General features: G+C 38.8%; 1 protein-coding gene across 1 annotated transcript; it reads left to right on the forward strand.

Moving 5' to 3' along the window:
• Window positions 1-27,673, forward strand: LOC139740731 (intraflagellar transport protein 43 homolog A-like). The gene is made up of 6 exons (XM_071651298.1): window positions 1-140; window positions 17,019-17,144; window positions 19,773-19,858; window positions 24,675-24,721; window positions 25,782-25,930; window positions 26,557-27,673. The coding sequence occupies exons 1-6, from the start codon at window positions 42-44 to the stop codon at window positions 26,734-26,736; spliced, it is 687 nt and encodes a 228-aa protein (XP_071507399.1). The 5' UTR covers window positions 1-41; the 3' UTR covers window positions 26,737-27,673.
• Window positions 27,674-27,823: the final 150 nt, after the last annotated feature.

Here is a 27,823-nt window from a genome sequence, read left to right on the forward strand (position 1 = left end):
AACTGAAGGCGACAATTCTTTAGCTCGTAACGAGCTTATGTATGTCGAATTTACACAGACATTTCTTGTTAGGATTTCGATTTGACCTTGAAGAAAAGATAACAATGGACGAAGATTTAACGTTTACGGGTCGAAAGAGGGTAAGTGAGTTTGAAATGGAAGCAAACTTTGTCCGTTTTCGATTTTCGATGCTCGCTTGGTGTGTTTCCAAGGTTTTCGTATTGTGGTCCCGTGTACCAATTTTGGGGTAGGGTTTCTGTGGCGCTGTGGAGTGATGCCATATTGATGGAGTGAGCTGAGCTAGCTACAGTAGTACTGTTGTAGAAGAGAAATACAAATCAGTGGTTAAATTCTGTTAAAGGACAAGTTCACCTTGATATACATGTGGATTGAGTGAATGCAGCAATATCAGTAAAACACATAACATGTTAGGTAAAAGTTTGTGGAAGATTGGCAATCTGTTTCTGTAACGTTATATGATTAATTAACTAGGGTACTAGATCTGTTCTTCACTACCCACCCATCTTTAGTGAAGAGCATCCATCCCCACCCAGGTTTCTCTGACCACAGCATTGTTATGGTGGAAATCAATACTAGAGCACCCTTACCCGCCAGACCCCCAAGACAGATTCATCAGTGGAATAAGATGGATGAAGACAAGCTTAAAGCAGATGCACAAATATTTTGTGAAAATTTTCTGAGTTTAAACCCCATCAGTAAAACAGTTGAAGAAAATTGGTGTAACTTCAGAGATAAGATGCATGACCTGATCAACCAGCATGTACCTTCAAAAGTCACGTCCGGTAAACCACATGTTCCTTGGCTTACATTTAAGCTTAAGAGACTGTGTCGTAAAAAGGAGAAACGTTATTTAAAGGCAAAAAAATTTGGAGGGCAAGATAGATGGGACAAATACAAGCAGATGAAGAGGATAGTCAATAAGAAACTCAGAAACGCACAACGGGCATACATATCCAAGCTCTCTGAGGCAGGTAGTAAGCAGTTTTGGAAGTATATTAAAACTAGACGGAAGGATAACATAGGAATCCGAAGTCTTAGATCTGGAAACCGCACTGTCACTGATGATCAAGGGAAAGCAGACATACTGGCCGAACAATTCCAAAGTGTCTTCACTAAGGACAGTAAAGAAGTACCCAATCTTTCACCAAGTAATGTACCAGAGATGCCTGAAGTTGATATTACCGTCAGTGGTATTATCAAGTTGATGAATAAATTGGATGTTTCAAAAGCAGCAGGCCCGGATAATATCCCAATGCCTACAGATCAAGTAGGTCATGTGAAACCCAACTGGTAGCTACTATCCATGATCTTGCCTCAAACTATAACAATAAAGATACATGTGACATTGCCGTCCTTGACTTCAGTAAAGCTTTTGACGTCGTTCCACATCAGAAACTACTACAGAAGCTTCACATGTACGGTATCCGCAACAAGAACCTTGCCTGGATGAAATCCTTCCTGACATGCCGTCACCAAAGGACAGTCGTCAACGGTAAATCATCTGACTGGAAGCCAGTACTGAGTGGTATACCACAAGGCACTGTGCTCGGCCCCCACTTGTTCATCTTATATGTCAACGACCTCCCAGAAGCAGCCAACAGCACAGTGAGGTTGTTTGCAGATGACTGCATAGTCTACCGTACAATATCTAACCCCTCAGACGAAAAATCCTTGCAAGAAGATCTCGACAATCTAGTCACATGGGCAAACACATGGGGAATGAAATTCAATGCAACGAAATGCTCCATCATGAGAATCTCCAGAAAACGCAACCCAGGGCATGCCAAGTATACTCTCCTTGGCGAACACCTCCAAGAAGTCGACAATCACCAGTACCTAGGGATCTACATAGAAAATAATCTGAAATGGGATAAACAGACCCAACACTCCGTCAATAAGGGTACAAGGGCTTTAAACTTCATAAGAAGGAATTTCCATCACTGCTCCAAAGCAGTTAAAGAACGACTTTATCACACCTTAGTAAGACCCCATCTTGAGTACGCATCCATAGCATGGCACCCCGGCACCGCCAAGAACACCAAATCACTTGAAATGGTACAGAGGCGTGCAGCCCGTTTCATAACTGGAACCTACTCCAGAGAGTCTAGTGTCACTAACATGATGACCACACTCGGCTGGATCCCCCTGGAAGACAGAAGACAACATCTACGCCTCATCAGCTTTTACAAGCTCATCCATGGTGAACTTGATCTAGATCTCCACAAATACGCCTCAAAGAAAGTAACCAGGCTACGGCGGACACACGAAAAGCAGTATGACCCCGTATCGACCTTCATTTCTACAAGCCAGCTAGCACACTCATTCTTCCCAGATGTAATTTCCCTTTGGAATAACCTCCCAAAAGAAATAATATTATCCAAGAGCACAGAAGTCTTTAAAACCAAACTAAAAAAGTCAAAGCTTTCATAAAACAAAAGAAACTTGTGTTACCACTCTCGTCAGCCCTGAGTTACCCTTCCTAGTGGAGGCTTTCGGGGATAACAACTACAAGGTAACAACTACAAGGGTCTACACGCAGCGCTGTCGCGAAGCGACAGCGCTGCACCTCTATTCCTTCGCGGACGTTGTTATCGTTCACTGTTTCCTTCATGAATATCTTTATTAATCGTGGAAAACTAAAATATAAGGAATTATCGTAATCTATGACCATCATTCAATAACCGGTATGCGATTTTTTGTTTAATTACGTCTAAAACTTACCGAAATCTATGGCTGAAATCAGGTCTGTAAACGTCCTTACTGCTTCACTCCTCATCTGCGTGTTATATGAATGGCATTCACTCTCGTATACTACAACGTAGGTAGTCGGGGCGGAAGTGATGAGATAGTCGGATGACCCCGACTAAAAAAGTTCAAATCATTGCCGGTGCAGCACGCGCGGATCTACTACAAGCTTTACGTACTGTAACACATGAAACGCAAGGGCGCACGGGCGTATGTAAAAAGCAACCACTTCTGAATGCGCATGCGTGGTAGTTTGTTGCTTTTGTGAAGCTCTCGAAGGAAAAGATGCCACCGCACGATCTACTCCGAAAAATTCAACAATAAGGTCTGGATACCAACAAAACGCCGAATTCAACTCAACCATCAGGAAAATACGCTGTAGGTAAGTGTCGCAAATTATATTACTCTTAAAATCATACAAAATAAAAGGTATTTTATGTGATTTTGCCGTCAATAGTGACGGTCGTTTACAACGTTGAAACACTAACACATGTCAGACCCTGTGCTCAGCACAGTGTCTGGTCAGGCTAATGATTAATATGAATTTTCAATTTTTGTGTGTGTGTGCAGTCATGAGTGCTGCGCTGGAGTCGGAGCATGAGCAGTTGATGTTGATTGTCGATTGTTGACCGAAAGATCGGTCTGTATATCTGGTCGTCAGGGATTTGTTCCATGGAGACTGCGTCTGGCTGCACAGAATCCCTGGCCTCCTTTACATACCAAAGGCTATCCCACTGGCTCGTGATCCTGTAAACTTACGATGCTCTGCGGTCTGTCATGCCAGCGGTGGTCACGCACAGATATGTAAACGTTGTACAACTTGTACGATATATTATTAAACCCAGTTTCATACAGTTTTATTTCATTCAAACAAGTTTGACATGACTTAACACTTTATGCAGCAATATTTGGGGTAACTTTTTCACATTGTGCAATCAAAATACTCTCAGTATTTAATATTTAATAATAACTAGGTTAGATCACAGAAATTTGTATCCATATCGCAACATCGTCGTTCGCTAGTTGTAAGTCGCCATTTAAAATGTGTACCTCACATGTGATTGGCTAGCAGATTCATATGTTGAGGAGCTGTTACGACCGTATCGACAGGCTGGTAGTTTTGTCTTTTTTCATGAAAATTCTACCAAAATGTTGGATAATTCATTAATCAGGTGAGGGCAATGCATTCTTGAAATGTTGATTTTGCTATAAAAGTTTAAATTTGCCAATCCAGGGCTGTGAATTAGAGGCGATCGAGAAGGGTAAGGTACAGATGGTGCAGTGCAGTAGCTCACTCAATTCTCCATAGAGACAGTGGTTAAGAGCTTCAATACAGCGAGGCATGGGACAACCTTCCGTCTGTCTCTGGAGGAGAGCTGTAACATCAACAAAATAAAAGACTCCTCCGGACAGACGGATCTTTCCGTCTATGCTGGATGACAAGATCAAGACTAATCTAACTGGGCAATTGTGCACTTTACAGCCCTACAATGTATGTACATTGTACAGGATTGGTACCTCATTCCCAGTACGCCAAGGTGATATCCCATGAACCACCCCCACTGAGCAGCTGGCGAACTTCTCTTGCTGTATGGAATGCCGTTTGACAAGTGATAAGGTCACTAAAAGCCCACCTCACTCACTGTGCTTCTAGCTGCATAGCCGACACATCGAACACTGTGCAATCGCGATATCGCATGCCTTTGCTCTCCCCTGCTGGATTACTGGTATCGAGCTTTACATACTAAATGTAATGTTACATTTCAGAAAATTGGCATGATCATGGCGCAAAATGTGAGAAAGTTGGCTTGTTTCTTTGATACACAGCCGTGTCGCTGTACACAAGTGTGTGCTTCGCATGGAGTCTGGTTGGGGCCAATCGGGCAGGTAAATCGGCAACTGTGAAGACAATATAAAGACAACAAAGTGACGAATTGGGATAAGATTTTGGATTTTCTTTCATCATTTCACAAAATAATTTGGCCAAGGCAGTGGACATATTAATTTCCTCTGCGATAGGTTAAATATTGATCCCCTGCTTGAGATAACAACACAGTGTCCGCTCATTTAAAATCATGAATGAAGGACTAAAGTTTACCACTGGTTGCGTTCCGTTGTGTGCCAGTGCACAGCACCCTGTTTGTCTCTTCTCAATCACACCATGAGAGCAACCATGTGGTGTACCATAAGTGCTTTCATCACACACACTTACGTTGACACATACACACACTGCATCCCCACGCAAAATGTCGCACACATGCACACAGCACAGTACTGGAACACATGCTGTCGAACCAGTGGTGCCTGATACATGCTTGTAGGTACTTGAATTCGCACGCACTGCTCGATTAGGGTAGAATCTCGTGCTGACAATATAGGGCCGTAAATTGCACAAATGCCCCTAAATGTAAACAACAGTTAAGGCTAAGTGCTGCAGTTTATGAATATGATTTCACATGCATAAAACCATTTACCCCCAGTATTCGGTCATTTAAGCTTTCCTGCTATATTTTTAGACTAAAATAATACATACATGTACAGCAATGTATGATAGATATATATATACATTGTATCACATTTCTGTAATTTCAATTTTCATTTTGTTAAATGTATGATAGAATTTCACAAAATTCCTCCAAAAAATCATCACCTTGAAAATCCCCCAGAATATGGTCACTGCGATCAGAATTTGGTCAGGTGATATGCGCATTCAAAATCATTGTGCGTTCAAGGTTGCTGAAAAATATGCTGCACAATACCTTGTTGGTGCAAAATTGCATCGGGGACGTTACGTTGCGGTGCTCGGTTGTGACCGAATACTGGCAAGTGGGCTGCACTTGCATTCAACCCTTGTACATAAGTATTAAACTGCATTGGCTCATACAGCAATATTGTTTTTCTTTTTGCGTTTTTGCAGATACCATCACACTCTGAGCTTGCGATAAGCAAAAAACTCGCTAGAGAACAGCATATTTCTTGATTTTTAGCACTTTCTCAGCGATTCACGTGGGCTTCAGAAAAGTTGCGCAGATTCTGTATTTTTGGCTGTGAATTTGGGATTTTGGATGGATTTTTGGAGGGGACTAAGGGACTTTCCTGTTGTGAATGACAGTGCCAGTATGTGAAATGATGTGATTAGTGTGTGTTGTGGCGGTATAACTTGCTGACTCGTGATTAGTGATAAGTGACCGAATACTGGTAGGCTTACCCTAAAGAGAATGCCACAAAATATAATTTTTGCAAACAAGTGCAAATTACCTTGACTTGTACTGATGTAAGTTTAGGGTAAGTATTCACCCTGCCTTCTAAAAGAAGCAAGTCAAGTGCAGTGTAAATCTATAGCATCTAGGCTACAACTACATGCATGTGTCTTTCATTATCCAGCCACACATGTGCAATTGTTTCCATATTTTGAGTTGCTGGATACAGCCACACGCGTGTCACAATGTATGTATCCATACACACGGAGGAAGAAGCTGGGTATCGCCGAATGTGTGAAAGAGAAGCTTGCTGTGGATTCAAAATCAATAGCAAAATGATTTGGAGACTTCCAATGGTGTATCAGTCGCAATGTTACCATTTGCAGATGAAGCAAAAATCCAGCTTTAGTGCTTCAAAATAGTTCTAAAATGTGAGTTACGGATAGAAACAACCAGTGTAGAAAAGTTACTCAATATAATCATTGTGAGAATTGTTAGATACAAAATGTGAACAATAGTTATAATAAAATTGTTTCTAGACTAGACCATCTACAGTTATGGTTTAGTGAGAAAAATAGTTATATAATCTCCTTATATTTTAGGCTATATTACAAAATCTTTATATGGTAGGGTGTTTTGTGATGTTTTACAACTGACCTACGAATCTGTATGCATCAAATGTGATAACTTGAATGTTTTTAGAACCACTGCTTCCAATGGTAGAGAGTACCTTTGAGATAGAGTATTGGTACTCATACATCTTCTTGCTTTGACTTTGGCTGCTCACTAGCACTGCCCTGAAAATAACCTACAATTTTATTCTTTCTTACATGTACATTCTAGACAACTTTGTTTTCTTCAAATGGTTTCCATATATCTTTCTCATCGTCTTTTCTCCTCACTTATTCATTTATTTATTCATTTTTTTGACTTTGGTCTTGCCACAAACATTCATCTGTTTTAATTTAAGTTTTCTCGAAGATTATTCCTAACTAAAGCCCTCTGGTTTGGTGCACTCTGATTCTACAATTGTATGATTGACAACCAGGAGTGCGCAGCATAGAAGCAATTGCTTACAAGCAGTTGCTTCAAGCAAAAGATCTAGCTCAAGCAAATGCTTAAATCCATATGCATTTAAACCTTTTGCTTGTGCTTATACCTTTCGCTTGTCCCGCATAAGCAATTGCTTGCGTTTTCAACAAAAAGGACGTCACGCCTGTGCGAACTCAAAAACAAAGGCGAGTGTGACAGCATGTATTTTAAAGGGCATGTCTGTGCGGAAACACTTCTTGACATAGCAAAGGAACTATGAAATAACACTCATAAATGCACACACAGATGCACACACACATCTATACACGCACATGTACTGGCTGATTCCTATCCCTGCTTATAGCAGCCCGGATGTGCCAGATCGCATGTGGAGAGAGGTCTCTTTGCTCTCCACCGAAGTCAGACATCCTACCTGTTTTTCATCACATTTCGCTTGCTAACCACTGGACATTCCCTTTGTCGAAACGAAAAAGTTTCTTACACTACTTAGGAGGAATTTCTTGTAGATTTATACAAATGTACCACTCCTGCAAAAGTGTGGTCTTTCTTTTATGAATATGGAAATGCTACTCAAGATAATATAAAGTTTTGGTACCTCAAAAGTTTCCCTGAATTTCCTTGTCTTAGTTGGTGTTTCAGGTTAAAGTACCTTTCATATAACTAACACTGTGAGACTTACTCGCCCCAAAGTGCTCTCGTGTCTTAGTAATCATGCAATAATGGTTTCGTACCAGAGCCGCCGCCGTACGGCGGTGAGGTAGTACATGTATTGTACGAAACCATTATTGCATGATAACTGCGACCAGCAGCGTGCAGCCCCATACAAAACATGTGTACGCATAGCTAACTGCGACCAGCAGCTCCATACGCATAGCGTAATGGGGCTTCGCATTGTAGCATCCAGGATCATGACAGATTTAGTATCACTGGTAAATATCAACTTAAAATCCAAAAATTTCTTCAATTTGAAGACTTACAAATTAAGTTGAAGTATTGAGAACAGGCTTCGGGCAACGTTTGGTTCTGCCAATAGTCCCTTTTTGTTCAAATTGATGACTGAATGTGACTCGGTCGAGAGGACCTTGGGAGAGCTACAGTGTACATACACTGAATACTACGGCCAGCGCATGTGCACACATCACATGCGCACAAATTTCAAATCCATGAACGGATAAGATGTTTGTGTGCCCATGCGCTGGCCGTAGTATTCAGTGTATGTAGCTCTCCCAAGGTCCTCTCAACCGAGTCACATTCAATGTTTTTTTTTTTTTTTTTTTTTTAAGCAAATGCTTGGTCTCTAAGCAATTGCTTGTGGGCAGCAAGCAATTCTTGTGCTTGCTAGCAAAAGCTTCAGCTTGCAAGCAATAGGTTGTTTACATGCATACAGATTCAAGTAAAAGGCTAGCAAAAGCAATTGCTAGCATTTATGCATTGGCCCAATGTCAAGTGACAACCCCAGAACTTTGCGCATGCGTCAGACTAGGTAACAACCAGGTCGACGGACTCCACAACAAAATTGATTATTTGACTAATTTAAACCTGCTGAGCTGTAACATTTAGCAAACTGGAGAGATATCTAATAATGCCGGGTTCAGGTAAGAATCTTGGAGATTCCCAGGCTAAACGGAAATCGAGTAGAATTCAAGAAAAGAATTCAGCAGCTAGAGAAGACGTGAATCCACCGCAAAACTCTATGGATGGGACTGAAAAAAATGTTTCTGCGGGAGAGTGCACGGGCGGATGTGTAGGAGGTATGCCGGAGGCACGGGATCGCGACCGGGACCTGGGAGGAAAGAGCGAAGAACACGACCACGCCCACGACACAGGCTCGGCGGGGAAGGTGGGTAGCGTGCATGAGAAGCTGGATCGTATCATGGCAATGCTGGAAGGAGTAGTTGGTCGGCTAGATATCATGGAAGCCAAGCTGAATGGACTGGAAGCAGATTATAACGTGAGTAAAGGAAAGATTGAGAAGGTAGAGGAGAGTTTGAATTTTGTTACGAGAGAAGTCAGTGATCTGAAAGAGAGTTGCATCCAGGAGAACAAAGTCACGAGGGAAGCTCTCGAAAAGAGATGTGATGACTTAGAAAATCGTTCCAAAAGAAAGAATTTGGTGTTCTGGAATATCCCTGAAGGAAGCGAGGATCGCTTTGAGAATTGCGCGGAATTTGTATTGGACCTGTTGGAAAATACTATGAAGTTGGAGAGAGTGGATGAAGTAGAAATTGAGCGTGCGCATAGGAGCCCAGCAGGAAAGAAAGCTAGAGCACAATTCGAGAAAACTGCACCCAGACCCATACATGTCGCATTTCTTCGTTTTCAAGATAGAGAGCACATTCTTCGATCAGCTGCAGCTGCCTTGAAAGGAAAGAAAGTAAATGGGAAAAGTGTGTACATTACTGACGACGTCTCAAAGTCCATCAGAGCAGATCGCAAAAAGTTGATACCAAAGAGGAATGAGTTGAGGGAGCAAGGCCTCTATGCAGTCATCCCATACAGCATACCAGCATGTGTCCTCTACAAGACAAGCGATGGAAATTTCAAGAAGATATCCGCTAAAGACCTGAGGAGTCCAGCTAGATCTTAGATGATAACCCTAAACTCCAAAAATATGATAAGAGATGTTTCAGCAGAAAAGTTTTGGATCATTTTGATATAATTGTGTGGAGACCGAAGTGGATAAACCATGCAGACATTTGTACAAGACGTTTTGGAGCGGAACAATAGGCCAGGGCCTCTGAACATTGTTCGACATGTTTTGATGTATCGCCTTTGGGTAGAGTGTGTCAACTTATTTTTTTTTTATAGCAGGGAATTAGATTTTTGGATTGATAAGCTAATGATGTTATTGTATGGTCAGAATGGAGAATGATATCAAAGTGAATATGATGTCTTTAAATGTTAGGGGGTTACAAAATGTAATAAAAAGGCGAAGTATTTTTAGTTGGGTTAGAAGCCTCAAGATGGATATCGTTATGTTACAAGAAAGTCATAGCTCTCCAAAGGATGAGTCAATTTGGGCAAATGAATGGGGTAATAAAGCCTTGTTTTCACATGGATCTACAAATAGTAAAGGAGTTTTAATTTTATTTGATAGTAGAGTAAATTTGAATATGCATAAAATATATAGTGATGAATCGGGGAGGATTATATGTGTTCATGTGGATATCGAAAATAATCCTTTTCTTATTTTGAATTTATGTGCTCCAAATGTAGAAAATTTACAAGTACAATTTTATGAGGATTTATTAAAGATATTGGAAACAGAATGGGATGGTAAGGAAAATATTATTATTGGTGGGGACTTCAATTGTATTTTGGACCCACAACTGGACAAAATGGGTGGAACGCAATTGCTGAAGAAAAAAGTAGTGCAAAAGATTAGAGACATTATGGTTCCTTTTGAATTGATGGATATTTGGCGTAGTATGAATGGTAACAAAAAACAATTTACTTGGAGACAAAACTCCCCGCTGGTTCAGTGCCGGCTTGATTATTTTTTAGTAAATGAGGACTTAAAACATCAGATCAAAAGGGTGAATATTGTTAGAGCCTTACGAACAGACCATTCAGCTGTGTGTTTGGAAATACTTATGAATAAGAATAAGCGAGGGAAAGGATATTGGAAGCTAAATGCCTCACTACTCCAAGATGAGGAATATGTTAGGGTTATGAGAGAAAATATTCATGCCTGGAAAAAGGAGTATTCCTTTTTGGAACCAAGAACTAAATGGGACTGGATTAAGTATAAGATAAGATGTTTCAGTGTGGAGTATTCTAGAATAGTACAGAAGCAAATAACTGATATTGAGCAACAGTTAAGAAGTAAATTGAATGTATTTGAAAATAAGCTTGCAATTACGGGAGAGGAAGATGTTATTGCTGAAATAGAAAAGATAAAGGAGGAGTTAATGGAAATAGATAACAAAAGAGTTGCTGGGCTCATGGTCAGGTCAAGGAGCCGATGGTATGAGAAAGGTGAAAAAAGTAATGATTATTTTTTAGGTCTGGAAAAGAGAAATTATACAAGAAAGTTGTGTTATGAATTAAAAGTGGATGGCCAGTTAGTCACGGAATTTAGAGATATTCTGTTTGCCCAAATGCAATACTATGAGAAGTTATATGCTTCAAAATTGGAAGCTGGTTTTGAAAATCGATGTAATGCCTTTCTAGAAAAAACTAATGTTCCCACTTTAACGGTGGAAGAAAGAGAGGAGCTGGAAAAACTCATATCTAAAAAAGAATGTAGAGAGGTATTGAATGATTTGGCTAAAAACAAGAGTCCTGGAAATGACGGTATTCCAGTGGAATTCTACCAGACCTTTTGGAATGATTTAGAAGATATTTTTATGGACTCGGTATTAGATAGTTTTGATAAAGGAGAAATGTCTACCTCACAAAGGCAAGCAATTCTCATTCTGATTAAAAAAGAAGGGAAAGATGAAAGGGAGTTGAAGAATTGGAGACCGATATCTCTGTTGAATGTGGATGTGAAAATTGTAACTAAAGTTTTTGCTAAACGAATGTGTAAGTTTATAGATAAATTGATTAGTGTTTGTCAGACCGGTTTTGTCAAGGGAAGATATATAGGTGAATCCATTAGAGTTATTATAGACATTATGTTTTATACTAAAATGCATAATATACCAGGATTATTATTTTTTCTAGATTATGAAAAAGCCTTTGATTCTTTAGAGTGGGATTTTATGATGAAAGTATTAGGTAAATTTGGGTTTGGACCCAAGTTCCAGAGTTATATTCAGACATTCTACAAGAATATAAGCAGTTGCGTTTGCAGTAATGGTCATACCTCTGGTTATTTTGGTCTGAGTCGAGGAGTAAGACAGGGAGACCCTATATCTCCATACTTGTTTATACTTTGTGTAGAAATACTTTCAAGTGCTATACGTCAAAATAAACAAATTAGAGGTATAGAAATTGATGGGCATGCAGTAAACATAGTACAATATGCAGATGATACCACTTTGGTTTTGGCTGATTTAGAATCCGCAAAGGAAGCGTTTGGTATAATTGAAGATTTTGCTTTTTTTTCAGATCTTAGAATTAATAAAAGCAAAACGAATGCTATGTGGTTGGGATCAAAAAGAAATTGTAAACTTAAACCTTTTGATATTAATTTGCCATCTGAACCATTTCGGGAATTGGGCATATTATTGTCTTCCGATATGGAACAGATGATATCATTAAATTTTGAAAAATGTTTAGTAGATGTGAAAGTTATACTTAATGTTTGGAGAAAAAGGAATTTGAGTTTGATAGGGAAAATACAAATAGTAAAAACATTTGCTATATCAAAATTTGTTTATTGTGGGTCCGTTTTGCCAATACCAAGTCATATACTGAAACAATTAGAGAGTGTTATTAAAGATTTTGTATGGAATGGGAAAAATAGATATGTTAAAAAATTAACCCTAATTGGTTCGTATGAACAAGGTGGTTTAAATATGATACATATCCCTTCCTTTTTCAATGCATTGAAGGTAAAATGGATTTCAAGGTTTTTGAATGAAAGTAGCTCTCTGTGGTCAGTTATCTTTAGATACTTCATGAAGAAATTTGGAGGTCATTTTATTTTATTTTGCAACATGTCCAAAAAGAGTTGTAAAACAATGGGCCAGTGCCCAAGTTTTTACAGGGATATACTGAGTGCCTATTTTGATTTTCGACTTTTAGATTCAAAACATACAGAAAAAAGTGAGATTATTGTATGGAATAATGAATATGTTAGAGTAAATGGTAGAACGGTGTTTTTTGCAGAATTTTTTAGGGCTGGTTTATGGTATATTTCAGATCTGTTTGATGAAGAAGGCAGATTGATAGATTTCAACACATGGGTGAGGAGGGGAGTTGAAAAGCAAATGTATTTGAAATGGTGCTCGATTGTTTCTGCTATTCCAAAAGAATTGAATTTGAGATGCCTTTCCAATCGGGAAACAATACCAGCCTTAAAACTCAGTTGTGTTTTTAAGGGCAATGAAGTAAACTTTGAGAAGCTAACAACGCAGATTATTAATTGTATTTTGAAAGGCAAACATTTTGAGACTCCAACATCGGAAATCTACTGGAGTAATAAATATGCGATAGATGATATTACATGGAAGCTTATATACAAAATGCCTTTTGTGTGTTTAGTTGATATTAAGAGCAGAACATTTCAGTATAAAATTAATACAAGAACACTTCTTTTGAACAAAAGATTACACAAAATGAAAATTGTTGACTCTGAATTGTGTACCTTTTGTAAGCAAGTGGAGGAAACGCCAGAACATATATTCACTGAATGTCAACATGCATGTGATTTTTGGGAAGAGTTTTTGAAATGGTGGCATACAAAGTTTGATATAAATCTACAATTGAAGGAAGAAGAGATCTTGTTCGGTGTATTTGGTGGAAGCCAGCATAGGCCCCTTTTGAATCACTGTATAGTTATAGCCAAACAGATGATATATGTATGTAGACATTTGGGTATTTTGCCAACATTTAAACTGTTCTGGTCAAAGTTAAAAATTATATATATGACTGAGAGGCAAATTGGTTTTCAAAATAGACAACTAAGTAAATTTGAAAGGAAGTGGATAAGTCTGCATGCCTCCTTGACATGACATTCTGGCCGTTACTTTTCTGTGGTACATGTATGAGATATTGATAGCATAATTCAATATGTTATCTATGCGAAATTTAAATAAGTGCAAGCTTGTGTGCACCTGCTAATTTTTTCCTCTTTTTGTCTGTTTTTGGTTTTTGGTATGTATAATTATGTACGATGATTATTATTGTTTTTGTGAAAGGATGGAAATAAAAAAAAAATGAAAGATAAAAAAAAAAAGTGACAACCCCAAGTTGTCGGGCACTGTGACTTTGAGTGTCATTTATAAAAAGAAAGATAAAAAGATGCAGTTAACATTAGTCACAAAATCATGACATAAGTCAGGTATCAGCCAATCAGAATTGTATTTGAGTATTCAGGGAATTATGTTTTTGATATCAACTTTTATGCAAAAGGCCCCTGATCTCGGAAATAAAGTTGTCATTTGCATTGTCGAACAGGCAGCTACTCCTGTAGGTACACTATAAAATACACTTCTAAGTTCCAATAGATTTGGGAGGTCTAAGTGGTAGCCAGAGGTATGAAACAGTCTGTGTATCTCATCACATTAGGTCTTCATCTGTCTAGGTAAATCTATATGTGTGTTGCATTGTTTGCAGTGATATCTTTGCATCAGACAGAAAGCTGTGCACAGCTTTATGCCAAATGTGACATTTTAATGGCTCTAAAGAAAGAAATAGTTGGTGGGAACACTGGCTGTATACACATACAATGTACAATTTGAAACATTTTGTGCAAATGTACAAGTGTAACAATGTGGTATGCATGTTTTATCATTTCTTGAGATAGCATGTACATTGTATTTGAAACCAAACTGTAGGCCATTGTGTCTTCTAAAAGGTCAATGTTAACCAGCCTCTACAAAATACAGAGTTCAGGAAGCAAAGTAATGATAAGCTTTGGAAATTGGTCATTGCTTTTTATGTTAACATCAATTGCATGGGAACCTACAATGTAATCCTTCATGTGTCAGCATGGCAGGACAATTTTTCTTATTTTTAGGTGTATGCATGTGTGTGTGTGTGTGTGTGTGTGTGTGTGAGTGTGTGTGTGTGTGTAGGCTTATTATTGTCACATTATCATCATGTAGAATGGTTGATTTACCAGGTAGTCTATGCGATGCCCATGTTGAGATTCACCAAACTCTATGCATGTGTTTTTGAATATCATGTGAAGAATTTAAAACGTCCATCCCATGGCTGTATCCTCCTGCAAAGACAATTCAAACCATGTATTAAGATGAAGGTTCTATTAAAGGAAACCCAAACCCAAAGAGAAATGTGGATTGAGTGAAAGCAGCAATGTTAGTAGAACACATTAGTGCAAGTTTGAGGAAAATTGGATAATTGATGCAAAAGTTATGAATTTTTAAAATTTTGGTGTTGGGACCACTGGATGAGGAGACTACTGAAGTTTGTGACATACAAAGGATGTGTGGACAACAATTATAAGTAAAGAAAATTCAACATGCTTTTACTTTTCTAGCATAATGAAAGAGCACCTGACTTGACTAATTGCTTTCAGAAAACAGGGGGAATGATTACTACTCTTAACATAATGTCAGTATCAAATTGATGGAATGTGTAATTTTTACGAAAAATGTGTGTTTTTTTTGCGGAATTCCCTTTCTTTATATTGTTGTCCACAATGATGTCATAATCTCTAACATGCTCAATAAACAAACCGTTTTTGCATGCGCTCAACAGTTAGAAGCCCGCATTCTATCACTCATTTTACTGTAAACAACTCAGTTTAGTGTACGACTGACTGTGACTTAATATGCTACTCGTTCGCCTTTCATGAAGAAATGGTTGCTATTTCTGTACTGAACTCAAGACTCTTTGTGAACCACATATAAATGTGGATGTCTGAGGTATATTTAGACAAATAGTGTATGGTCTTTACTCGTGCCATGGAACAGCATTTCACACTACATGTAGGTGAAATATGAGGTGCGCTACTCAACATGGCTTTGCCTTGTTAAATAGAGTGCCTGCATCTTTCACCTTGAGCGAAATCGATTGCCATCATGATCATACTACTTTCGTATATTGCATACCTCAAGCAAACTCCAAAAGGAATCTGTGAGATGCATGTAACCTATAAGAATCTCAAACTCGGTAAATATTTCACCAACTAAAATATTATCTCTGCACCCTGTGTCATCCTACTACAGGGAATGACAGCTTTAGCTCTTATTTGATCCAAGATTTTGTGGTAGTTTACGGCCTATAAAGTTCAGTAATGTACTGTCATGTGACTTGTGTCTATGAGAATATAACAGCCTGTGATATACAGTGTACATGTGTAATTGTACCGTGTAAATGAGTGGATGGATACGTGTAGTCTTCCTCTGTCTACACTAAGGGCTGAGAGTGGCCACAGTGGAAAAATGTCAAGTTTATTTGTATGAGTGCAATAAAGTGCAGATCGTTTTCAGAGGGTCAAATATGATGAGAAAATTGAAGTTTACAATATGCAGTTAGTAACTGGGAACAGTAACCATGCTCTACAAACATTGTATTGGAATGAACTATTGTCCAAAGTTCAAGTGTGTCAAACACAGAATATAAAAACAAATGCACCTGTAGATGTTTCTGCTGCTTGCCTATGTGACTGTTTGTTGATACAAAGTGTAGAGTTTGGTAGACTTCACCATTACCTTTGCATCTCTTAAGTCTCATACTGAAACCTTTATCTCTATTTCTTGACACTTCGTTTTTCTTCTTTAAATCAGTGTACAACAGTAGTGTTTGGTCTACAGTTCTAAGCAAACAGAATTAAGTCTCATGATTGATTAAACGCAGCTATGTTTCAAGTCTGAATATTGGTATGGACTGGAATACCAGGTCTACAATGCCGGGCAAACTCTAGTTCTGTGTCAAAAGTACAATATACTGTATACGCTATTATTTTCGCGTACAGATATTTTCGCGAATGAAGAGGTCACAGACATTTTTGCGAGATGTTGTTTTTGCGAATTGACACAGAGGCATACATAAGCGCACTACTACCTTAGCGTATGGTGACATTTTCGCATGTTGTTAAATTTGCGGTCCAACTGAGATTTGCGAAATTCGCGAAAATTAAACCCTCGCGAAAATAACAGCTTATACAGTAAACATGTTTGAAATGGACGTTTTTTTATGCAGTTTTCTAATTTTTTAAAACCATGATATGATTTCCACCTCCCAAATGTTTTGTTTGTTTTTTATTTCTTTTTTTTTCTTATTTTTGTCTAGCTGCCCTGCACAATGTCACTTAATCTTAATGACATGACTTCATAATAATGTCAATCTATATGTAAATGTTGTGCAATCATTCTGGTACACATTGTCACTGCATACATGCATCTGTGTTTGTTCTGTCAGAGCGCCAAGCAAGGACGAAGAGCCCGCAAAGCAGCGGAGGCAAACAGCAACCAGGCTAACGGTGACATAGGAGGAGATGAGTCAGCTGATAGCATCAGACCGCCCTCTCCCTCTGGGGTGGAGCAGGTAAGCCTCTGGATACCATAGTGCAGTCACTATATCACCGCAACTATTCCTTCTGTTTCTCTTGAGTCTGATCAATGCTGGTTAAGTCTTTATGTCCTTTATTCAAAACCGCCTGGTATCCAAATAGTTCTTTCTTCTTCTTTTTTTTTTTGGGGGGGGGGGGGGGGGGTGAATATTGATAATATTTTAGAAGAAGCAAAGTGAAAGCCATAGAAACACAGTAAAAATCTGTGTTAGGATGCAAGCTCATTCTGCTGATCTGCAATATTTATAATGTACATTGTTTGATTATTACATCTTGACAATAACAAAGATAATGTGTGAAATATATACCAAAAATATATATTGTGCATTTTTATAACCATGAGAATTGAGAGATATCAGTATGCTTTACAGACTGAATAAACCTGTCAGGAAGGTAGGCCTACTATGTTTCCAAAATTCTGCAATACTATCTCCAGTAATTAGGAACCATAAATGAGATCATCAGGGAGGTGGCATCCACCTCCCTGGTAAGATCAATCTGCTGACCTACAATTATATTTCTAAGTAAGCCTATCCTTTGATACTTGACCATAGCACAAATGGTAATGTTTGTCTTGTACAGTTGATCATAGCTGGACTGGACCAGAAGAACTACAAAAATATTGGATTTTTCTACCTTATTTAGATTTATAAATACATATTTTAACAGAATCCTTTGCTACTTCAACCACATCTGGTATGAACAAAGACCAGAAACCCCATATCTGCCTCCCAGGTAATGCTTCTTCGCAACCATGGCAACTGCAAGATCTAGATAAAGTGAAGTCTGTGACCACTGTGTTTGCACACCCCCTTCCAAGAGGTGTGCTTGTAGAGGCCATAGAATACACAGGAGGCGGAAGGATGTGTGTGTATGTGTGTGTGTGTGTGTGTGTGTGTGTTTGTGGCTGTGTATGTGTGTGTCAGCCAGTGTGTGCTGTCTGTGTATGCTTCTCAAAGGATGAACAGGGCATTCCCTAGCTGCACTATTGCTAGGATTAGGCACGGGGTATATGTATCGCACGTAGAGCAGACGGCTTTCAGTGCAATAGCAGACTACGCCTGAGACAAAACGTGATATGGAGCTGGGCTTTTAGTTCAGGAATCTGTTGAAGATGTGCCAGCCGGAATGGCAGCGATTGACTTTTTCTTCCAGAAGGAGTTGGCAAAATTATCAAAACCTGCCAGATACGATGTAAGAGTTTTCTCTTCAGCTGGTGGTAATGTAAACTACTTGCTTAATAGAACACAAGCTGTTATCTAACTCACTGGGTTTATGACTGTGTGGGAGATGGTGAAACTACTGTAGTACCGTTTTATGTATTCTCAGTGGCAACAAATGTATTCTGACATTATTGATTGACTTATTTTTGTAGACACTTTTATTGGAAAGCATCCCTATGCATAAAAAAAAAATATATATATGTGTTTTCATCTTTCTACAACTTTAAACAATGAAGAGTTTGGTAGAATGACTATAATAGTGATGCATATTGTTAGGTGTACGGTACTTGAGATATTTGTCTTTTTCATGTTTCATTTTCGTTGCATACCTACGTTATATTATTGTGTACTTAAGCATTTGAAATATTTTTGCTACAAGTGCTTGATTTATTTCTAACCAAAGGTGATAAGAGCAGTGGTACAACTAGAACGCTTCCTTCGTCACCACATCTAATAGGGCAAGAAAAAAATGCTCTTACATCAGTTACATGTGCACTTACAATTACCGGTATTTCATCATACCTGGTATTCTGTAGTACAGTGTGTGTTGGCCATAATGTATGAGTTAAAATTTTGAAAGACAGAATTCAAAAGGGATTATGCTGACTGTGTTTTAAAAAGAGCCATGCAGTCTGATCTGTGTGTCTTGTTCACAACTTTGATAGAGAATGGTGCTCTTTTTTCTTAAAGTGCAAAGAAATCAACCTCAAAGACTGGCTTTATAAAACAAAGAGATGAAAACCAAAGTTTCTCCATCTGTTAGGAAGGAGTTGAAGTGTGCAGATTGAATGGTAGGGATGAAGTTATTATTCCATCATGCTCTGTGAATGTGTACCATGCTTCAATCATTATTCATTTATCTAATTTATTTGTTTATTTTTTTGGCTTATGGTTGTTCAAAACAAAATTACTGTAACTTGCCTAGAAGAAAGAGATTAGATGGAGCTAAGCAACAGAAAGTAGGGTTTGAGAGCATTTGTAAGAAATGATGCTATTAAATTTTCCTGAAAATCAAACAAGTGATGTCTCAAAGGTGGATGGACTGTGGATACTGAATCCTTCAATTCTATTCTGGTATCCTTTAAAACATCAGTTCAGTGTACTCCTTTTGTGAAAAGTTCTATGGCACTTTTTGGTATTAGAATGAAAAATGAAATCTCTGAGGAGATGATTGTCCTTGATTTGAATTCATCTGTTAACTCTGTCTGGTGTAGCATATGTACAGTGTAGACTCTTTATTGTTTTTCATATCAATTTACACTTTTCTTAAAACTTCTTTTTTTTTTTCAAGGTTTGAAATTTTGTGTGCCTTGTGACATGAATCCTATGAAGTGATTGGCTGGTAATCCAACCAATCTCCTGTCTTGATGTCTCCCACAGGCTGACTCTGAAGATGCCCCTCCATCTCGTCCTCCGAGGAGACAGACGGGATGGGGAGACGACTCCTCCAAGCCTGCCAAGAGACGGTAAGTTTTCCTCCAGGGCTGTCTCTTCTTCATGGTCCACTTGTCATCTGAGTCATTCTCAGATTTGTCAATCTATTTTCAGGATGATGTGTAAGCATATTTCAATATTTTGCCTCACAGTGCTTATTGAGGTTTGGTGTTGTTTGGTAAGCATGCTTTTTACTAATTTCAATCCAAAGTTGAAATATTGATAATTTGATTGGTTATGGTTCATGAGGAAATACATGCACTTTGCAAATAGGCATGTGATGCATTGTACATTCAAATGTGCACAGTTCATGTGTCCAGCCTAACTGGGTGGCTGCTATGCTATTTTAAGATCAATTATTCATTCAGTGTATGCCTGAATAGCAGTTTGCTGACACAAGCATTAATCTCTCATCACATAACAATTGACCCATTCTTCAGCACAGTTTGTCTATGTTTCAAAGTTGAATAGAATTTTTTCTTGAATAGTGACTTGTTGAACTCGTTCAAAAGCATGACGTGCAGTCTACGGAGAGGAGCGGTGGATGTTATATAATGAACATTGTACACCTTATACATGTACTTTGGACCTTTGGTCAGTCTAATCTTTGTTTGATGGTGTTGGTTACTGTGCAGCCTCAGTGAATTAGTTGTATGTGCATTTGGGATTTCCACTGCTCAAATGCCCTAAATCCCATGAAACAAATTTATTGAGCATGATTATCAGTCTAAAATGATGACTACAAATGAATGTAATATCTGGATCTATAGAGCTGTAGATTGTATTCAAAGATAAGAAAGGTAATAATCTTTGAGAGTCATGTGTAATCAGAACCATACCGTGTTGTATTTGCATTGCTTGGCAGTTACCACTGTAGTGTGCCGGGCTTTAATACATACGTAATTCCCTGTATCCCTTGACAACACCTGCCATGATCATATCATTAACTAACGGTTATGACGGCACGGTCTCCACCGTTCAGTTTCAGCAGCTGCTTCTCTTCAGAGATGCAGAAATTGGCTTCAGAGCTGTTTTATTCTCAGATCACGGCCTTCTCACAGACAAAATAAATAAACAAATAGATAAATTAATTAATTCATTAATTCATTAAATAAATCCAGATGTGTTTAGCTGTATCATTGTCATCGAGAGACTTTCATTCCTTTCAATTGACCATTGAAGAATGTATTATGGGCACAACTGGCAAGAAACGTACTGTGCAGAGGGGTTGTTGTTGAATAGTATCAGGGCAATTAACCCCCCCCCCCCCCCAAAAAAAAAAAAAAAAATGGTTAGTGAAGGTTAGAGTAAAGATTAGGGTTAGGGTTAGGATCAGGTTCAGGATTAGGGTTAGGATCAGGGGAAAGTGCGGGTGATTGCCAAGTGGGTAATTGCCCTAGATCCATTTAATAGCATGTGAACTTGTTGTTGAGTATAATTATAGAAATTCATCAGGAATGTAAATCTAAGTCATAAAGGTATTTTTTGAAGACAGTTGTACCTTTAGTAGTGTATCAATTAAAGTAGGCACAAGTATGAGTTTACAATCAAGTCATTCACAGATGATACTTCATGGAATGTTAATCCTGAAATGCATAAAATGTCTGACTTTTGATTAATGAAACCAGTGGAAGTTTAGATGATGATCTGGAGCCATTTTCAGCAAAGTAAGTTTGGCTAGAAAACCTGTCTCTGACTTGGGTAGCTTTACCTTTTGTGTGGTTGACTGTTTGCAGTGCCAAGTGCTTCATAACAACAGCAATTCTCTTTGGTATTCTGCTGTCACCTTTGTTTTCTTTTACTGTCTCCTACAGTGAATTTAGCCAGGTACTTTTTTGACATGCACCTGTTGTGTTCGACATTCTTTCTCTTTTGCATTTTTTTTTTTTTTGGATGGTACATGTATTGATAATAAATTGCTGCACTCGTTCCTTTTCTTTTGACTTAAATTGTTCTTCCCTATTTCTGGCTGTTTCAAGAGACGATCCCCTGTGAGCAGTATCAGGTTTTTGTTTGAATAGCCTCATGCCTACAGTGGTCAGGGATGCCAGTTTTCGGGCAATAGCCGGAATTCCGGCTTTTTCATATTTTGGTGTAAAATTTCCGGCTTCGTGATATTATTTCCGTCTGTGTGGGAAAGCCGGAAAACACGAGAAAGAAACAAAGAAAGAAAGAAAGAAAAATGAAAAAATATGATCATCTAAACTTACGGGACATTCACTTTCATGATTTCCGTAGTACACTCTCTGTTTCGCATACTTGGACATTAGAATATCACAAAACGACTGTCATGCAAAACTAGCGCGATGTTGCTGCTGCTGGCTGGGACATGCAACACGTGCGATGATAGCGATCGAACAGTGTGTGGTGTTTCTATGCGATGTACTATGTGCGGTCGCGGTGCATGAAGGTAACTGCGCTCTCGCTATAGCTACAGCGCTGAGACAGTGTGGTGAGTCGATTGAGTCAGCTGAACAAAGCAAAACTACGGATTTTACGGCACTAGGACTTCTTTATTTTTGCTACAAATTCCTTTTTTTTTTCCAGAATACGACCACATTATTGTCTGGAAAGCTTTATACCAGCACGTGCGATCGCGATCGAACAACGTGTGGTGTTTCTAGGCGATGTACTATATGTGCGGTGCATGGATCATGCTGCGCTCTCGCTATAGCTACAGCGCCGAGAGAGTATGGTGAGTCGATCGAGTCAGCTGAACGAAGCAAAACTATGGAGTTTACGGCACTAGGACTTCTTTATTTTTGCTACAAATTCATTTCTCTGGATTAGATTTGAGGGAAGAAGAGCCCTCAGAAATGCTCAGATTGCACCAGAGAGCATCTAGGAACCCCAGAGCTTCCAGGGCCCTTGAGCGGGCCCTGGACCCTGGCCGAAGTGACTTCGCGCTTCGCGCTCGTGATGTGCGCTTCGCGCACATCAGTTTCGTTCACAAAAAAAAAATTTCCGGCCCAAGAGCAATTTGCCACTGGCATCCCTGAGTGGTGTATTGATTGTACACATTATTCTTTCTCTTCTAAACCAGTTTGATATCATTTAGTTGCTGATAGCTCACAGTGGTCATAATAAGAAAGGAAATTTCTTCAATATGATCTTCATCATGTACCACGATCAGTGATTATAGATCTTTCATAGTCAAGTGGTTATGATATGAACCTTTCTAGAAAGAGTTTAAAAACATATCATGAAGCCTGTCTGCACAAGTCTATCAGTGCTTTGTTTCTCATGCTAAAACTTAGTTTGCACCAGTCTGTGATTGTTCTGTGCTTTCATATGGTGCAAAATTCAAGTGTTACAATCTATCTCTCTCTCTGCATTATCTTTTCACTAATCTATGCTCACAATTGCTTCTTACTGTAACATTTACTTTTCTGCAGTTTTCATTTTACTTTCCTTATAGGTTGAAAACTTAAAAGGAAAAGGAAAGAATCCCCTTTGCCAGTGGTTGTCCTGAAGCAAGTGCATGAATTTATAGACAATGCGTTTCCAACTAAACAGAAGCTTTTGTGACATTTAGGTAGCTCTTCTCAATGTAAAGAGTTTTTTAGATAGGTAGGAGAATAAAGGAGACTGAAGCTCACTTTAGTGTGAATCAAGTTGATGTGATAAACTATTAAGTCTCGAGTGATATTGATGCCAGAAGCTTGGTCTGTGATAGTACCTTCAGAGGTTGAAGATTGAGTTTTATTGTTCCTTTCTTGGCCACCACTTTCTCTCATTCTCTTACTTTCAAGATATGATTTATTTGTGCTATATGTACATGTACGTGAATGTTGTCGTCACACTTTCACTAGCAATGCAAACTTTAAGCTGATATTTCCTTTGTTATATTTTAAATGCGTGTGACGGAAATTACAAGATGCTTTCTTCTCACCAGTTGTTTTTTGTGTATCACTCTCTTGTTCAAAGGAAACTGGTATAGTGTTTGTATTGTCCTATAATACTACAGAAAGGTACATGTAATTAATGCCAAGCATCATTAGTGCATAAAAAACAAAGAAACAACAACAACAACAACAAAGGAAATTAAGGGTGGCCATGTGGGGAATTTTATCATCATTATTTGTTTTTTCTCCCCTGGCCTCGTTGGAAACAGGTTTGCCTTTGTTGCCAATGTTAAGTTGCATCTTTTATGTTTCAAAGTTTTTTTGCAGCTACAGTTGTAGGACATCACTGCTACTGACATGTCTCAACAGCTGGTTTAAAAACTGCAGTCCAGCTGAACAATTGTTCCACCTCATATGCTAGTATTGTTTTGATGATGGAGGTGGTGGGATATTTTGTGTGCTACAGGATCAGCCATTTGTATATCTTTCAAAAAGTAGAAAATCAATACAAAATAATGCTTGTTTAGTCGGATAGTCAAGTACCACCAGTAAAACGTTACAGAAGTTACAGTGAACCTTTATGATTTCACAGTCATTTCTTGGCTAGAAACATGTTTTTGTCCAGCAGTTTTAAAAATCAGCTCATTGAACAAATTTATTAGTAAATTGCTTTGGAGTTGCAACCATGTCTAACAATTGTTGAAGTGGAAGGTTCAAATCTGGACCATAGCCCTTTCATACACCATGTGTGTGTTTGCATGTCATCAATCTACTTTGCAAAAGGAGTCATACTGTTTTAATTTTCTTTCAGTAATGTCATGCATCATTACAACATGTGGTACAATTTACTTTGAAATTGAGTTGAAATTAAATTGTGAGAGCCATTTCTCAACATGCCAAATCTGAAATTTCCATTCTCTCTTTCTCCCTGCACACCTGTCTGCATGTATACCTGTCTGTCTGTCTGTCTGTCATCTGTCAATGGAACACCGTGTGCTTACAGTGACAGACCAGAAGTAACCACTTCAAACAAGCAGGACTCAGATGATGGTGAGTGTACAATCCTACGTCCTTCAGACTTCAGTGTACAATCCTACGTCCTTCAGACTTCAGTGTACAATCCTACGTCCTTCAGACTTCAAGTCAAAATTTCTTCATTGTCTGCCTTTCTCTCAGGAGTTCGTTGTTCATAACTGAACTGTATCAATTTCTTTGTACCAATAAGATCTATTAGTATGGGTATGCCATTATAGCATCTCCCCTCCCCCATGCTACTCGACAAGAAGCATTTGTATGCAGAACATGCCATCTCCACAGCGTACATGTACTTATTTACTGCACCCTTACTGTACCCTGTCTGCATTCAGTGTTACAAGTCCCCTAGTCCAGTAGAGTCTGCATTTAATGCATTGGCAACCAAAGAGATCCTACATAGAGTTATAAAGAAATTATTACACAAATTAAGATTAAGTCTTATTTCCTCCATCTCTCTCAATATACATTTAACATTTTCCCATGTTCAGAATACATACATAATATACCAACCTCTTCCATTTTCTCCTTGCCCCCCCCCCCCCTTTTATTTGGCCTAAATCTCTCAGACATATTCCCTGACAGAATTTCCCCACCAATCCTGACATACTACTGTCTGTATAATTATGTCTATAAAAATTACATTGCAAAGTTGATCATTGAAGATTTTTTTTTTGTACTGTCCAGTGACATCCATATGAATACTTTGCAATCTATGATACTTTCCTAAATTCTCTTACTGCCATAACTTATAAATAAATTCTTCAACACAAGCCTACATGCACACACATACTAACACATGCACCTTCATACACCCAAATACAAGCACACACACACACACACACACACACACACACACACACAAACACGCAGAGGTAATACACCAGTGTATACAGTGATAAGCTCCTTAAATCAACATGCTGTGCTTATTGACGTGCCTTTGGAAATGGGATAAGTTGTCGTTTTAAGGGTCTCTACTCATTTTCAAGTAGACTTGCTCAGTGTATGCTTAGAGTAATCTGTTGCCAAGGCTAAGCAAGATAAAAGTTTTATTTCTGGACCACCGTGCTCTTGACAGACATTCCAGTTATTCCTGACTTGGATGACGTCCAAGAGGAGGACCTGGCCACTCAGATTGCAGCTCCACCCAGTGTGCAGGTCAACAGGGTCATCACATACCGGGAGCTGGACAATGACCTCTTGAAGCACTCTCAACTCCTCACCCTGGTCAGTCTTTCTTATTATGGCATCCATGTACTTTGTGATTATATATCCTTCAACTGTTGAGGACGGGCTGATTTTGCTACAACACGCATTTCCCATAGACACCTGCCCGAGTATACTCAGGACTCGTTTCCAGTGGGTTAAAGATGGTTTTATGATGTTCCAAAATTATGATAAATTTGGCAAAATGCATCATGGATTGAAGTTTTCTTATTTCAAGTAAATCAACTTGTTTCATGCCAGACCTGACTTTAATTAACTTCAATTTTCTGCAGTTGTGCTATTTTTTTATTTCTACCTCTGATGAGGGAGTACCCATGTTGTGCATGTTTCTATAAGAAAGTCAAAATGGTACACAACATTCGCAAGATTATGTTGATACTTATGAAATAACATTAACACAAACACATTGATTCATATATTTTGAGATGAAGAGTCAAATTGATAAGTGCTTGATGCCTTGTAGCTATGAGCTGATATGTCATGCTTGATGTTGTGATAGTAGATACCAGTTTTTGACAGTAAGGTGTCCAAACAATCCACATGAACTGCGTACAGGCTTAATTGTAAGACCTCTTCAGTGCCTACTGGTTAGTCTAAACTCTTGAAATGATTTGATACATCCACAGGACAATGAGATAGACCTGAAGCTGCTGAGTAAAGGACTAGCAGCTGAGTCTGAGGTGATGGAAGAAGACAAGCCGTGGGACTGGGATCATCTCTTTACTGAAGTTTCCTCTGAGCTCCAGACAGAGTGGGACCAGGCCAACAATCAGACTTCTGATACTAGTATTGCTGGCACAGCCTGAAGGAGTCACCCAGTGGTAGGACCACATCAATCTTAACTCGGACTCCTCCCAGCTAAAGACAGCAATTCACAGGACAGTGTAGATTTATCCCCTACTTGAACCTTTTTCCCAAGCTATGACTATTTTGACCCCTATCAAAATATTCCAAGGGTGACTGGAGTCAAGATGAAAGTAAGCATTCTGTTGTTTCAGACAGGCAGCTGTGCCTGTCAGCTGTGCCTGTCTTGAACACCTGCTGAACAGATACTGAGTGAGAGACTTACTATGTCATAAACCTGTGCTTCTCAACTCATGGGCTGTGAATCTCTCGCAAGTCGGCCGCGATGTCAGCCAAAATTCAGATAGACAAGATTCGTAAACAATTGAACTGTGCCTCTAAAAATTTATTGAAGCCGAAGTGGGCCTCAGGTTCAAAAAATGGTTGAGAAGCACAGTCAAAACCAACGATTTCTATGTTGTCCATATGACTGTACGGTAGCTTGTCTGTCGAGTATACATGCAGAGCATACATAGGCAGATACAGTGCACTCCCGTTATAACGAACATGGTTACAACGAAATAAAAATTCAGGCTGTAACATTATTGGCTCTATGTATTTTTATTGTTTATTTGTTCGGTTATAGCAAAATTTCGATATAATGAAAGAAAACTGCCGGTCCCGAGGACTTCGTTACAACGGGAGTCCGCTGTAATATTGTTTGACACTGAAGTAGGTAGGAAAAGAAATCTTGCTGCTGAATCTCCTGCCTGTCAGTGTGCTGTTAGTGATCTGTGTCTATGTTTGGCCCAGAGGTGCTGTATCAGGCTATTGGAAAGTGTTGCTTTACTGCTGTTTTGCAGATTTCTGATTGGTTTACCATCTGCAATAGCTCCTAGCTCAATTGTTGTATGTATGTCCAAGACTGGTTAAACTGGTTAAACCCCATTCACAAGCAGACTTTGGGCTAGTGTCTATTGTACATTCGTCAGTCATCATACATTATGCGTAGTAATGAAAACTAGTTTAGTTATGCAGTGGTTAATGGGAATGCGAAGAACCAAATATCTGTGTCCTTACATGAGTAACAAACTTACATAAAGATTGTCA

Source organism: Diadema antillarum, unplaced genomic scaffold, assembly GCF_040938485.1.
Source record: "Diadema antillarum isolate AM-2024a unplaced genomic scaffold, OU_Dant_1.0 seq00000876_RagTag, whole genome shotgun sequence".
Classification (NCBI taxonomy): Eukaryota; Metazoa; Echinodermata; class Echinoidea; order Diadematoida; family Diadematidae; genus Diadema; species Diadema antillarum.

Coding starts and splice junctions, on each gene's coding strand:
- LOC139740731 (XM_071651298.1), top strand. CDS start 42: ATGTCGAATTTACACAGACATTTCTTGTTAGGATTTCGATTTGACCTT. Junction 141..17,018: donor CGTTTACGGGTCGAAAGAGG/GTAAGTGAGTTT, acceptor TTGTTCTGTCAG/AGCGCCAAGCAAGGACGAAG. Junction 17,145..19,772: donor CTCCCTCTGGGGTGGAGCAG/GTAAGCCTCTGG, acceptor TGTCTCCCACAG/GCTGACTCTGAAGATGCCCC.